We start from the raw sequence: 14,524 nt of genomic DNA on the forward strand, positions 1-14,524 counted from the left end.
CATCAGTTCTACAAAGAACTTCAACAGCAAGTCCCCTTCTAGCAAAATCTCTATGTACGATATTAAAAAAAATCAGGTGGTGACACCCTATGTAGGCTCATACAATGGTTGCAATTATGTTAATTGCATGCTTTTTTTTCTTTAAACTCACCCCTGCCAAGAGAAAAAAAAAGTGAATGAGTTTTTTTTTTTTTTTTTTGGTGAAGTTCCCTCCTCCCTGAGTCCCTCCCCTAATAAAGACAGGATCCCCAGCTCTATTTGCACTGGTTTAAAGACCCCTGTAACTTGGAGGAAGAAAGGCAACAGCATAAAAAAAAGAGGAAATGTCAAAGGAGAAGGTCTGGAAAAAATTAATCGCTGATGGTTTGGAGAAGTTCTCTTAAAGAGGGCTCCACACTGGTGTGTCAGCCTCACACTACAGACTGTACACTGATGCTGCACATCTGGACTGCCCACTGCTCAATGCCTTGCACTGTATGTACATTACCAGCCCTGGGCAGATAGGCAACATAAGCTTTTTTTTTTTTTAGTTTTTATATATTTTTAGTCTAGATAGATTTTTTTAAAACTTGGAATACAAGTGGATTTTTAAATTCTTTTAATTTTAATTTTAATTTTTTTTTTAACACAACCACTTACTTGCTCCAAGTGGTTTTTCACTTTTTTTTATGGTTGCTGTAACATTGCTGAGCATACTTCATCTATTATATTACCTCAGTGTTGGAAACTGTTTGTTCAAGAAGACCACACAAAGCCTGTGACCACCGGAACCCTGGGAGACTCAAGGTACAGTGATGCTTGAATGCAGAGCAAACTTTCTACTGCTGCTTGGCTTTACACGTGGTGCAAAAGTTTCTGCAGTGCTTATGGGCAGGCTGTTGGGCTGGTGGGACCTGTAGTTCTACAGCAGCTGAAGAGTGGTGTTGGTACTGCTTTTGATCCTAGGGGTAGGCTGTGGGGCTGACAGGGTAACCTACTGGGACCTGTAGTTCTACAGCAGTTCTAGAGGTGTGATGAGTCTGGTTCTGCTCCCATCAGTGAACGTAGGGGGCAGGCTGTGGGACTAGTATGGTAATCTACTAGGACTTGTAGTTCTACAGCAGCTCTAGAGGGGTGATGGGTCTACTTCTGCTCCCATAAGTGAACTTTGGGACAGGCTGTGGGGCTGGCAGAGTGACCTACTGGGACCTGTAGTTGTACAGAAGCTCTAGAGGTGTGATAAGTCTGGTTCTGCTCCCATCAGTGAACTTAGGGGGCAGGCTGTGGGACTTATATGGTAACCTACTAGGACTAGTAGTTCTACAGCAGCTCTAGAGGGGTGATGGGTCTACTTCTGCTCCCATCAGTGAACCTTGGGACAGGCTGTGAGGCTGGCAGAGTGACCTACTGGGACCTGTAGTTCTACAGAAGCTCTAGAGGTTTGATAAGTCTGGTTCTGCTCCCGTAAGTTTACCTAGGGGGCAGGCTGTAGGACTAGTATTGTAACCTGCTAGGACTTGTAGTTCTACAGCAGCTCTAGAGGGGTGATGGGTCTAATTTTGCTTCCATCACTGAACCTTGGGACAGGCTGTGAGGCTGTCAGGGTGACCTACTGGGACCTGTAGTTCTACAGCAGCTATAGAGGGGTGATGGGTCTGGTTCTGCTCCCATCAGTGATCCTAGGGAGCAGGTTGTGGGACTGGTAGGGTGACCTTCTGGAACTTGTGGTTCCACAGCAGATACATGGGCATAATATGCCTGCTTCTCCTAAAAGTGGTTTTGGTTCATAGAATGTTTTTTTTTTTTTTTGCAATAAGGGTAGACTGTGGAGATGGTAGGGTGGCCTGCTGGGATTTTTAGTTATTTGGCTGGTATAGAAGGGGTGATAAGTTTGATTCTGCTTTAATCAGTGATCTTATGGGTATTCTGTGGGACTGGTAGGATGGTCTGCTGGAAATTGTGGTTCCACAGCAGCTAAATGGGTATAATGTGCTTTCTTCTGCTAAAAGTGATTTTGAATCATAGACTTTTTTTTTGCAAAAAAGGATAGACTGTGGAGATGGTAGGGTGGCCTACTGAGACTTTTAGTTTTACAGTAGCTTTAGGGCGGGGTGATGGTTCTAATTTTGCTCCCATGAGTGATCCTAGGGGCAGAATGTGGGGCTTGTATTGTGACCTACTGGCACTTGTAGTTCTACAGCAGCTATAGATGGCTGATGGGACATCTTTTGCTCCCATCAATGGACAGGCTGTGGGAGTAGTAGTGTGACCTGCTGAGATTTGTAGTTCTACAGCAGCAACAGAGGGGTGATGGGTCTGATTCTACTCCCATCAGTGGTGCTTGGAGCAGGCTGTGGGACTGGTTGGGTGCCCTGCTGGAACTTCTGGTTGCACAGCAGTTAAGTTGGCACAATATGCCTGCTTCTCCTAGAAGTGGTCCTAATTCATAGAATTTTTTTTTTTTTGCAAAATGCTACTTTTTCAATGTAGTAGTTCACATTCATCTGGTCTTGTTCTTTAATGTTTAACTGGATAGTGCAATCCAGCTTTTTTATTTAGACTTAGATAAATGAAAACCTTCACAATCAACTGTAGATGTAGAAATATATATAAATATTTACACATATCCCTTACAATAAAAATAAAAAAAAGTGCCATTTACATGTAATAGTTAAATGTATTATATATATTTATAAACAGATGTGTCAGTAACACGTAATAGTAACATTTATTATATATATTTTTAAACGTATGTGCCATTTACACGTAATAGTGGCATTTATTATATATATTTATAAACAGATGTGCCATTTACATGTAATAGTGACATTTAATATATATATTTATAAACATATGTGCCATTTACACATACCAATGACATTTATTATATAAATTTATAAACATATGTGCCATTTACACGTAATAGTAGCATTCATTATATATATATTTATAAACAGATGTGTCATTTACATGTAATAGTGGCATTTATTATATTTATAAACAGATGTGCCATTTACTTATAATAGTAACATTTATTATACTCAGGCATGCAAAGGATATAGTCCATCCTCAGGCAATATATTTTCACAGTTGCTAATAAGTGTTACATATGTGTATTGTAATAGAATGCATCCATTCATTGTAGTAGTCAGCCCCTTCCCTTATAAGTAAGGCAGGCGATGATGACTGCAGAGGAGGGGAGGGGGATTGTGGCTGTGATTATTGCTTCTAGGAATACAGAAATACGTGCCAAGGACTTGTCTAGGTATGGGGGGGGGGGTGTCAAGTCCAACCTCAGAGGCAATGACAAAAAGACTTAAAGATGATGTGACACAGACACCTCTATTGGAATTGTGGATCCAGGGTGGGCTTTGTCCAGACCTGTGCCCATGGGCAGGTCTGTCTTCACACCTCTCCAGCTCTGCATTTGAATGAAAGAAGGATGTTCTGTTCAACATCCCAGCTTGTCCCAAATAACATTTGTGTCAGTGGCCTGGAGGGGTATAAAAACCCTTCCATTATTCCACAAACCTCTGGTTGCTCCATTGTATCACCAGTCCTTGGGTTGCTAAACTGTAGCATTGTCAACACTTCAAGATTCTCTATAGGAGAACTGAGATTTATGAATACCAGGGAGAAGGGAACATAGTGGCATCATCCTAGTAGCCAATCACACTTTAGCTAATTCTCAGACCTAGTTGTGCCAACTTTTTAAAGATGTGGCCAAGTCAATGAAGTTTTTTTTTGTTGGGGGGTGGGGGCATTTTGCCACTGAGACCCCCTCAACATTATTAGTTTCTCTATATAACCAAACTGAATATGTGCTCATCTATAGGAACAATTATTGAATTTTTGGAGACCATTTGGGGGTGGGGTAACAAATCTGCATCTCTGTTTGATTTTATTATATGGACTCTTGTTGCTATTAGCAACAGCTCTTTATTCCACTATATCAGCAGGATTTAAAGTTCTAAACTATTAAACTGTACCAGAAGCTTAGGGTTCTATAACATTGCCAAAGTCTGGCTACAAGTGAAGCAAAGGTTAAAAAAGCAATTGTTGTCATAGCAACCAATCAGAATGTGACTTTCATTCTCTAACATGCACTAGGGAACACTAGGTAAGGGTCTACTGAATGTACCCTGTTGCCCCGTGCAAAGGCTTTCCCCTTCTGCACTGTATTATTGTTCTTAGAATTCAAAACTTGCTACATTGTATCAGCTAAGAGTTATTAGCTAGCTACAGTTTGTGGCTGCGCTGCATCAGCATCTTAGAGTTCCATAACCGTTACATGATATCATCAGTTTAGAATTCTGTAATTGTTATATTCTATGAGCCGTTTAGAATTTTATAACTGTTATAATCCAGGAGCTTTTTAGAATGCTGTAACTGTTACATTGTATGGGTCATTTAGAGTCCTTTAGATGTTAGAGCCATTGGGAGTTCTGTAGATGTTACATTGTATGAACCATTGAAAGTTCTATAGATGTTACATTGTATGAACCATTGAAAGTTCTATAGATGTTACATTGTATGAGCTATTTCACCACTTAGAATTTTATAGATGTCACATTGTAGGAGACATTGGGAGTTCCATTGACATGACCTTGTAGCAGCCATTGAGGGTTCTTTAGATGTTACATTGTAAGAATCATTGAGAGTTCTACAGATGTTACATTGTATGATCCATTAAGAGTTCTATAGATGTTACATTGTAGAAGCCATTGAGAGTTCTACAGATGTTATGAGCCATTGAGAGTTCCATGGATGTTACATTGTATGAGCCACTTAGCAATTTATAGATGTCACTTTGTAGGAGCCACTGGGAGTTCCATTGACATTACATTATAGCAGCCATTGAGGGTTTTTTAGATGTTACATTGTAGGAACCATTGAGAGTTATATAGGTGTTACATTGCAGGAGCCATTGAGAGTTCACTGGATGTTACATTGTATGAGACTTTTACAGTTCTATAGATGTTACATTGTAGAAGTCATTTAGAGTTCTTTAACTGTTACAATGCAGGAGCCATTTAGAGTTCACTAGAATTTACATTGTAGGATCCATTGGGAGTTCTATAGCTGTTACATTGTTTGAGCTTTTTTAGAATTCTATAACTGTTACATTCTAACAATCCAAGGGCTAGACAGCCTAGGTTCTCCTTGCTTTTTGATAATTAGACTGAAACGTGGCATGCAGAGTACCTACTTCAATAAAAGCCTGTTTAATGATGTCCAGGGTGAGGTTACTGGCAGCTGAGCAGCCTCCAGATAGCCATGCTGTATTAGAAAACCACATTTGTGATCCCTCCCTGTTTGGGCTTGAACCCAGAGCTCTGCTGGATCCAACAGTCAGGGTTATAACGTTTTTTTGGCAAATTTCTAGCATAATGAAAAGCTAAGTCATTAAGAGAGGCAGGGCCATCCGGAAAGAGAGACAGAAACAAGCACGTGGGACTATAACACGCATACAAGGCTCAGTTCACAAAGCTAACACAACAGCATAAGTGTCCTTATTTTCAAAAATGTGACAGTTATTTTCAGTCGAGTCCAATGAAATTTGACAATTACAGTCACGTGCATAACAATAGAGTGCCTTAGGCTGGTGTTAAAGCTTTGTAAATGTGATTTTTACAAGAGATGCAATTTCTGACATGACTTATTTTGCGTGAAGTCAGCAGCAGGCTTGTTTGCACAGAAAGTCAGGAGTGAGCAGAGTATTTAATCATAAAACTAGCTGTACAGAAGGAGCAGTGTATGAGGTTTGGCTCAGCTCCTGAACAGCAAGCTCCCAGATTTATGAAGTTGCCTCTTGTGCTCCATTCTCCACGTGATCCATATGGGGGAATACCTTTGACGTCACTAAAATGTAGACCTCCTCAAGTAAATGTAGACCTCCCCAAGTGATGCAATAGCTGCTCTGGCTGGAGTTGGAGGCTGCTGTAGACTAGAGGAGTTCCCTGTGTTAGAAGGCTTAGCTAGAGATAGCAAAGAGGGATGGATAATTCTTAGAGAGGTGATGACAGCCCACAGATTATCTGGCGTTTTATTCTGGGAGTCTGAAGCTGTTCATATAGGGACAGGAAGCTGTTATCTCTACAAAGGGTGACTTTCCATTGGATAATAGTGGCACATTTTCCAAAGCTTTGGATTCTTCAATGTCACCTTCTGCTTTATCTACTATGACCAAATATAGAACATACGCTTTTTATTCCATTGATAGTGAGCAGGCTATAGTGCTTAGTCCTTGGGTGCATTCAAGGAAACATGGACTGAAGCTACATGTAGGGTGCAATTGCTGAACTTTTGAAAATTCTAGTTGACTAGTTTTTATGATCCAAAGACCAAAAACATGTAAATCTAGAGTTTTGATTTTGCTAACCTCATGTTCTGGGTCATTGGCTTAGAAAGCGTTTTTTAGGATAAGGATAACAATGGCCACTTTCATGCTGCTCCCAGTACAGTTTTCTTGTATAAGTTATAAAATCAAAAAGTGTTATTCCTTCATGGTTATTTTCTTCTGTCAGCACTGTAGAATGCTGATGCTGATGACCCAAAGCTCTTGCACCATAAAGTAGAATAAAGACCTCTTAGACGTCTTGAATTTCAACCAATTTCTCCTGATTTCCCAAACTTCGAGATGCAGGTAGCCTTGCAAGTACCACCCTGCTCAATTTAAAAATTAACTCTGATGGAACAAGTCTGATGGAAATTTTTTGGCTGAATGTTTTTGTCACACCATTGTCATCTAGGGGTGCTGTAGCAGCCTAAATACAATAGCTGGCAGTGGAGATTCCTTCATCCCTGCAATTAAGATAGATGGAGGAGCCAGTTATTTTCTTATGTTCAGCATACATATGTATTTAATAGGGCAGTTCAACCAAAAGTAATATTTCAGTTATATAAGAAATCTGGAGGACTGAATTAAAGTCCATGCTGGTTTTTTATATCTGTTGGCTGCTCCAACAGCAGGATTTCCCTACCATAATACCTCTATCCAGGGGCATTCCCACATTCATCTTGCATTATCCATAATATAAAGTACATTAGCCTCTTGCCCTTCACCCTATAGCAGAAGTACTGCCACAGGGCGGCAGGGCGGCAGGGCTGCGCAAAATCACACACACACACACACACATATATATATATATATATATATATATATATATATACTGTACATGGTTTACATTTCCGAGTGTGGGGGCGTGCGATGTCAATCACTGGGTCCTGGCCTGCAATTCTTTGCCAGGACTTGGTGATTGTTAGTAGGGCTGACACAGATCTCTTTCTTGTCAGCATGGACATTCTGCTTTGTATCTCTCTGCACAGCAGAGAGATACAAAGCAGTATGTCTCCTTAGTAAAACACAACACAGAACGCTATGTGAAACAAAAATAGCACACAGTTAACCTTTTGATCACCCCAGATGTTAATCCCTTCCTGCCCAGTGTCATTAGTACAGTGTCAGTGCTTTTTATTAGCACTAATCACTGTATTAGTGTCATTGGGGACATCAGTTCCCACTCAGTGTCAGAATGCCCACCACAGTCCTGCTTTAAGTCACTGATCACCACCATTACTAGTATAAAAAAAATAATAAAAACTCCCATTATATATACCACTATTTGTAGACGCTATAACTTTCACGTAAACCAATTAATATACACTTATTGGGATTTTTTTTAGGAAAGACATGTCTCAGAATACATTTTGGCCTAAATTTATGAAGAAATTTGATTTTTGAAATTTTGTTATTGGATATGTTTTATAACAAATAGTCAAAAATATTGTTTTTTTTTCAAAATAGTCGGTCTTACTTTGTTTATAGCGCAAAAAATTAAAACAGCAGAGGTGATCAAATACCACTGAAAGAAAGCTCTATTTGTGTGAAAAAAATACATAAATGTAATTTATGTACAACGTTGCATGACTGTACAATTGTCAGTTAAAGTAACACTACCGCATCTCCAAAAATGGCCTGGTCAGGACAAGGGGGGGGTTGGGTTAAATCTTCTGGAGGGCAAGTGGTTAACAATCCCGTAGTGAGTGGGACCTTCTTGTAATGACCAAAGCTGAAATCTAGACACGGGGATTCAAGTATAGAAATATTTCCACCAGAGTGCTAGAAGTGTAATACACCAATGGATGAATTAATGCTTCAGCATCTAACAATCAACACAATATCATTTTTGCTTGACTGCCCTTCATTTTTTTCATTCAGTCTAGGTCTAGGGGTGTGCTCCCCCCCCCCCCAGATTTTAATTGTGCTCCCAGGTATCTGAGAGTGCACTAATCAGTGAACCGGTCTGATGGGAACAATTAATGCAAGGTGGCACTCTGATGGGGATAGTTGATGTAAGGGGTCACTGATGGGGACAGTTGATGTAAGGGGTCACTGATTGGGATATTTGCTGTAAGGGGGAACTCTTAAGGGAACAGTTGATGTAAGGGGACAGTCTGATAGGGACGGTTGATTTAGGGAGCACTCTGATAGGAACAGTTGATGTAAGGGGGCACTCTGATGGGGACAACTGATATATGGGGGCACTCTGATGGGGACAACTGATATAAGGGGGCACTCTGATTAGGAAAACTGATGTAAGGGGGCACTCAGATGGGGACCATAGTGTAAAGGAGGACTCTGATGAGGACCCTGAAGTAAAGTAGAACTCTGGTTGTGACATAAAGGGGCACAGGTTCTTTTTATTCACCTTAGTCCAATGACAACCTAATAAATACTACTGTTCCTTGTTCACCTCCTGCATTACCTCTGCACTACCAGTCAGACATTACTTCCAGGTTGTGACTCGTCATAAAGAAGTGTTGAGTGAAAAGGAAATACTGGTTCCCTGCATTCCTGCAGATTGTCAATGATAAAACACAGTGTTAACAGTATGACCCCCTGACTTTTTTTTACTGCACCTCCAAATCAGATAGGCTAGATCTGGCCCTGATTCAGTCCCAGTATCAGCAATAATTTTAAAAGGCTTTAAATCATTGTTCTAAGTTTAATTGACAGGGACACACTTTGAAACTGTCAGGTAGACTTCTACTCTAGAATACAAATGATATCCCAAAGAAGATGAAGCTAAAGACAAAAGTCATTGTAAACAATGGAGAAACCCATAGTAAACAACCAGTGATAAGAATTCAGGTTTTTGTCCTGGGACTTATCAATTGTCATTCTCATGGTCAATAAAAACTGTCAGGTGAACCCCTAGTACCCCAGAATACTAATGATAAGAAGAAGAGTCTAAAGACAAAAGTAATCTTCCTCATCTTGCTTCAGTACCAACAGAACAAACATGCAGACAGTAAAGTCAGAACTCATGATCTGCATACTTTTTCTTGGTTCGTGATTGAGTAGTAAGACAAGGATAAGGATGATAGCCACAGAGCCCATACCTTTAAGATCAAGTCATCCGCAGCGGTTTTCTTATTACTCCCCTGACATATTCTCTTTAAATAAGGATATTAATACTTGTAGTACCTCTAAAGCTGCACAGCTATATGTTACCTAAACCTGGAATCAAATTAATAAGTAGAAACTTTTAAGTTAATTGGTTGTTTGATTATTTCAAGTTTTTTTTACTACATTGCATATGTTCCATTGCCTTTTTTTTCTTCTTTTAACACCTAAAAATAACCAGGCTTTGTTTTTTTTGCATTTTCTGGAGCCAATACATTATTTATAGGCTTTGTTCATTTAGAATTAAACTAGCAATAGTCAAAATAAAAACACAATACAGAAAGAAATCCATTATTTTCCAATATGGCACTGACTCGCCCTATGATAGCATCTCTGTAGTGATAATGACCTGCAGAGACCACATTATTAATAGCAGTAAAATATGTACAAAACTTAAAACAACAGGATTGGTTAATGGAATCCTATTTCATCATTATTAATTGTCTTATGTATTCCATACAGTAGTAGTGCCATCCCACTGGAGCCCCCTACTGGCTCTTGTCAAATTATAGTATGAGGGTGGTCTATTCCTATCCATTGGGAATAACCAGTAGCACTTCATTTGCCTTCAGATTCCAATTTATATTTTTTACTCTTTCTGGAGGAAGAGGAAATGTTTTGAATGTTTTAGCATGGGAAACTTATTAAATAACCCACAATGAAATTTCCATAATCTTCCCTTGTGGCAGTCCTCTACTAATCCTTTCATCCGTATAGAGTGGAACATTACATCCAGAGAAATAAATATTCTCAGCAAAGTGGCCCACTTACATCCCTTATAAGCTGATAAACTGACAGTCCAAATCATTCATCATAAGCCTGACAGTTTGAGGTACTCAATTGAACTTCAAAAGCTGGAGAGATAAGAAAATTGATTGGCCGTAAGCAAGAATTGACTCCATGGCAAATTCAAAGGTACACACATATTGGGAAACACCCAACCAATGAATAACTACTCATCATTGAAGTAAAACTGAAGAGCAGTCTTTGGGACCCTCTGTACTAACAGTCCTTGTCTGATGTCCAGGAGTGCACTCCCCCTCCCCTTCCCATTCTCCTGTCCTTAAACCAATAGCAGTGTGTTTTTTATATAAATGACACTAAATGACTTAAAGAGACTCTGTTGCTACATATTTTTTAAGGCATAAAAAGCTATTCATATTTACCTATTTACTTTCTGTGCCACTGAACTCTGCTGCATTAAAGATCCAAGCTTGCTGAAAATGTTCAGTATTGGACACTTATGAAATTGTTGGATGCTGGCATTGCCCTTCTGTGATAAGGTTTTCAACTTTACTCCCTACATAACAGTGTCTGTGAAAGGAGCCACAGAGTACAACCGATGGAATAGACATCGAACACTCTTAATAGTATGTGGACAGTGTAGTGGCTTAGTGGTCAACTGTTTTGCCCTGGAACACTGAGGTCCCCAGGTTGATGCCTGGTCAGGACAATGTCATCATAGAGTTTGCATGTTCTCCTTGTGCTTGCATGGGTTTACTCTGGGTTCTTGCCACACTCCCCTCTCCACATTGCCCTAGTGTGTGTATATGCATACATGTGAGACAGAGACCTTAGATCGTACCATCTTTAAGGACAAGGATATACGTGAATGTACAGTATGTAACGTGCAAAAATTATGAGTGCAGCGCTAATTAGTATCTAATAGAACCGTAATACAATATATACTCAATCCCCAAAAAAATTCAATATACTCAATACATATACAGTGTCATGCATGTATTCCCTCATGGGGAATATCTCGTGCAAAAACGTGAAAAAGAAGTAATATATACTATAATAACATATATACTAATAATAAACAGTGCCACACAAAAAATGCACAAAGGAATAAACGATAGTTCAAATACGAGAAAAGTCCAAAGTTAATAATAATAATACTGATGATGCTGTGCTTAATGATGAACTTCACACTCCACTCTTCATGCAAAATTATGTGCAGTGTACGTGATTCACACGTGACAATCCTTAACAGCCAAAATGCCCCCTCACCTCCTTCCTTAGACCCCAAGGGGCCAGCACGCTTTCAGGATCACACAATCCTATCAGTATGGATCACTCTCTAGAAAATATCTTCCTCCTCCAGCGTCCACCAGTTTAGCAGCCAGCTCCTCCCAGGGTCATAGTAAGACACAAGCAGAGACCCTCCATAGTGCAACCAGTAATTTTATTGGTAATAGGTATAAAAAGTAGATTTCCACTCACAAAACGATAAATCTTCCAGCCTCCTACCACATGCTATGGGTGTACTGCATGGGTAATACACAGGGTGTATATTATTATTATTACACAGGATATATGTTATTATAGTATATATTACTTCTTTTTCACGTTTTTGCACGAGATATTCCCCATGAGGGAATACATGCATGACACTGTATATGTATTGAGTATATTGAATTTTTTTGGGGATTGAGTATATATTGTATTACGGTTCTATTAGATACTAATTAGCGCTGCACTCATAATTTTTGCACTGTTTATTCACTTATTTTGGATATAAGCTTAGTGTCAGCAGCTTATGGTTATAGGGTAGGAGTCCTTGTGAGCGCAGGAGGTTTTTTGTAATTATCACAGTATGTAACGTGCTACATAAATTGTCCCTATATAAGTGTTAATAAATAATAAGTAGAATGAAAATCACTCAGCAAGCTTAGGTTTTCAACACATCGAAATTCAATGGCACGGGCAGTAGGACAGGTAAGTATTCTTTGGCTTTCTTTGCATGTCTGCCATCTGTCTCTACTTTTTTTATACTAGCAACAAAGTTGCTTTAACCAATAGAAAATAAGAATAATGATACTTTCTAACAATTAAATTATGTTATTATAAAAAATGCACATGCGTGTTCTCACTACATAAATCAGGGACCAGGTTCAAAGGACCCCCTTTACCAGTTCACCATGGAGTGGGTGGAATTTACCAAACTGCCAAAAATTAGTTAGAATTAAAAAAAAATTAGATATCAAGTCCATTAATGTTGTATTTGGCTTAATTAACTAATCCATTTTGGCTGTTATTTTCATCTCTCATTGGCCTATCATTGCAAAAAATAACATACATTTTGGTAAATGACAATAGTGACTTCTTTTTTGTACACTGCAGGATCTTATTGGTACTTAATTACCCTTTTTTTGTATTGTAGTGTCATGACATCTGTCCCTAGCAGTTGGGTGGGATGTAGATGGTCTGCAAGGGTGTCACCTCCTGCCACTTGTGTCCTCTTCTGCACCTCTCTGAACTGGTCACTAGCACCTGTTATTTGGCATTATTATGCGAGGAACTTAATTCACACTGTTGTTGTCAATGAACCATAGTTCATTTTTCTGAAAGGAATGGTGGAAGATCTAAATAATTGTAGTGTTCTGTCTTTCTAAGTTTAGTCATAATCTGGTTATATTTCACCATATTTAGGCAAAACTCCCACTTCATAAAAATGTATATATATATATATATATACTGAAAGGAAATTTTATGCAAGTTGTATTTCAGATTTCTTCCTACTTCTATTTTGGAAATGTTTCTTACATTTTCCTGTTAGCTGCTTAGTTTTCTTTTTATAAAGAACTCTTCTGCATGGAGGATTGCAGGGCTTGTCTGTCTTTGCATCAAGCCAGAGAGTTTGGGTAGCAGAGAGATTCCAAATATAGTGCTAAGAACTTTTTAAAGTCAGTAATCAGGCAGAAAAAAAAAACTGAATTAGAGCAAAACACTACAGGAAAAGCTTAATAGGTATCTGTTGCTGGCACCAGGACCTGGACAGTTTTTCATGGCAGCTTTTATACAGAAGTAAGATAGTTAGTGTTAGTATTGAGGTCACAGGGAGAGATTGTGCTGGTTAGTGTCAGAGTTACAGGGAAAATGAGTATTAATGATAAGGTTAAAAGGAGGGTTAGTGTGAGGGTTACAGGATGGATAGTGTTAGTGTTGGGGTTACAAAGAGGATTAGTGTTAAGATTAAAGGAGATAATGTTAGGGTTACAGGAAGGGTTAGTTTAAGAGTTAGAAGTAAGGTTACATGAAGGGATGGTGTTAGAGATACAGGGAGGATTAGTGGTGGGCTTCAGGAAAGGTTAGTGTTAGGGTTACAGGTAGTGTTAGGTTTACAGAGAGGATTTGTGGTAGGGCTACAGGGAAGGTTAGTGTATGAGTTATTGTTAAGTAATAGGTCAGGGCAAGTGTTAAGGGATGGTTAGTGTAAGAGTTAGTAGTAGGGTTTCAGGGAGCACAGTTGCTGTGGTTACAGTGAAGGTTAGTGATTGAGCTGAATTGAGGGTACAGGTAATTATAGGGTTACAGGGAAGGTTAGTGTTAGGGCTGTAGGAAGGACTACTGGTAGGGCTATAGAGAAGGTTAGTGTTAGGGTTGCAGGAAGCATTAGTAGTAGGGTTATAGGAAAGATTAGTGTTAGGGTTGCAGGAAGGACTACTGGAAGGGTTACCAGGAAGGTTCGTGTTAGGGTTGTAGGAAGAATTATTGGTAGGGTTATAGGGAAGGTTAGTGTTAGGGTTGAAGGAAAGATTAGTGGTAGAGTTATCAGGAAGGTTAGTGTTAAGGTTGAAGGAAAGATTAGTGGTAGGGTCATCGGGAAGGCTAGTGTTAGGGTTTCAGGAAGGATTAGTGGTAGGGTCATCGGGAAGGCTAGTGTTAGGGTTGCAGGAAGGATTAGTGGTAGGGTCATCGGGAAGGCTAGTGTTAGGGTTGCAGGAAGGATTAGTGGTAGGGTTATCAGGAAGGTTAGTGTTAGGGTTGCAGGAAGGATTAGTGGTAGGGCTATCAGGAAGGTTAGTGTTAGGATTGCAGGAAGGATTAGTGGTAAGGTTGCATGGAGGATTAGAGAAAGAGTTACAGGGAAGGTATGTGTAAGGGTTACAGGGGGGAGTAGTCGTAAGGTTATAGGAATGGTTAGTGTTAGGGTTGCAGTAAAAATTAGTATTAGAGTTACAGGGAAGGATGGTGTTAGGGTTGCAGGAAGGATTCATGATACGGTTACAGGAAAGATACAGTATGTGCAAGGGTTAAAGGGATGATTAGTGGTAGGATTACAGGGAGGAC

At 39.4% G+C, this 14,524-nt stretch overlaps 2 protein-coding genes across 2 annotated transcripts in view; one reads left to right on the forward strand and one right to left on the reverse strand.

Annotated features, from left to right (window-relative positions):
* Positions 1-285: 285 nt before the first annotated feature.
* The window catches only part of HAS2 (hyaluronan synthase 2), a 43,982-nt gene continuing 29,743 nt past the window's right edge, over positions 286-14,524 (forward strand). The window contains exon 1 of the mRNA XM_089659072.1: positions 286-786. The gene's annotated coding sequence lies outside the window, so the exon portion shown is untranslated. The remainder of the gene's footprint in view (positions 787-14,524) is intronic.
* LOC149470865 (uncharacterized) lies at positions 13,374-14,423 on the reverse strand (the record flags this gene model as incomplete). The annotated part of the gene is made up of 3 exons (XM_089659197.1): positions 13,374-13,486; positions 13,540-13,664; positions 13,759-14,423. Coding segments are annotated over 3 exons (903 nt in total), but the record flags the coding sequence as incomplete, so codon positions are not given.

This window comes from Staurois parvus, unplaced genomic scaffold (assembly GCF_062004578.1).
Source record: "Staurois parvus isolate SC_StPar_1 unplaced genomic scaffold, SC_StPar_1.0 ptg000030l, whole genome shotgun sequence".
NCBI lineage: Eukaryota > Metazoa > Chordata > Amphibia > Anura > Ranidae > Staurois > Staurois parvus.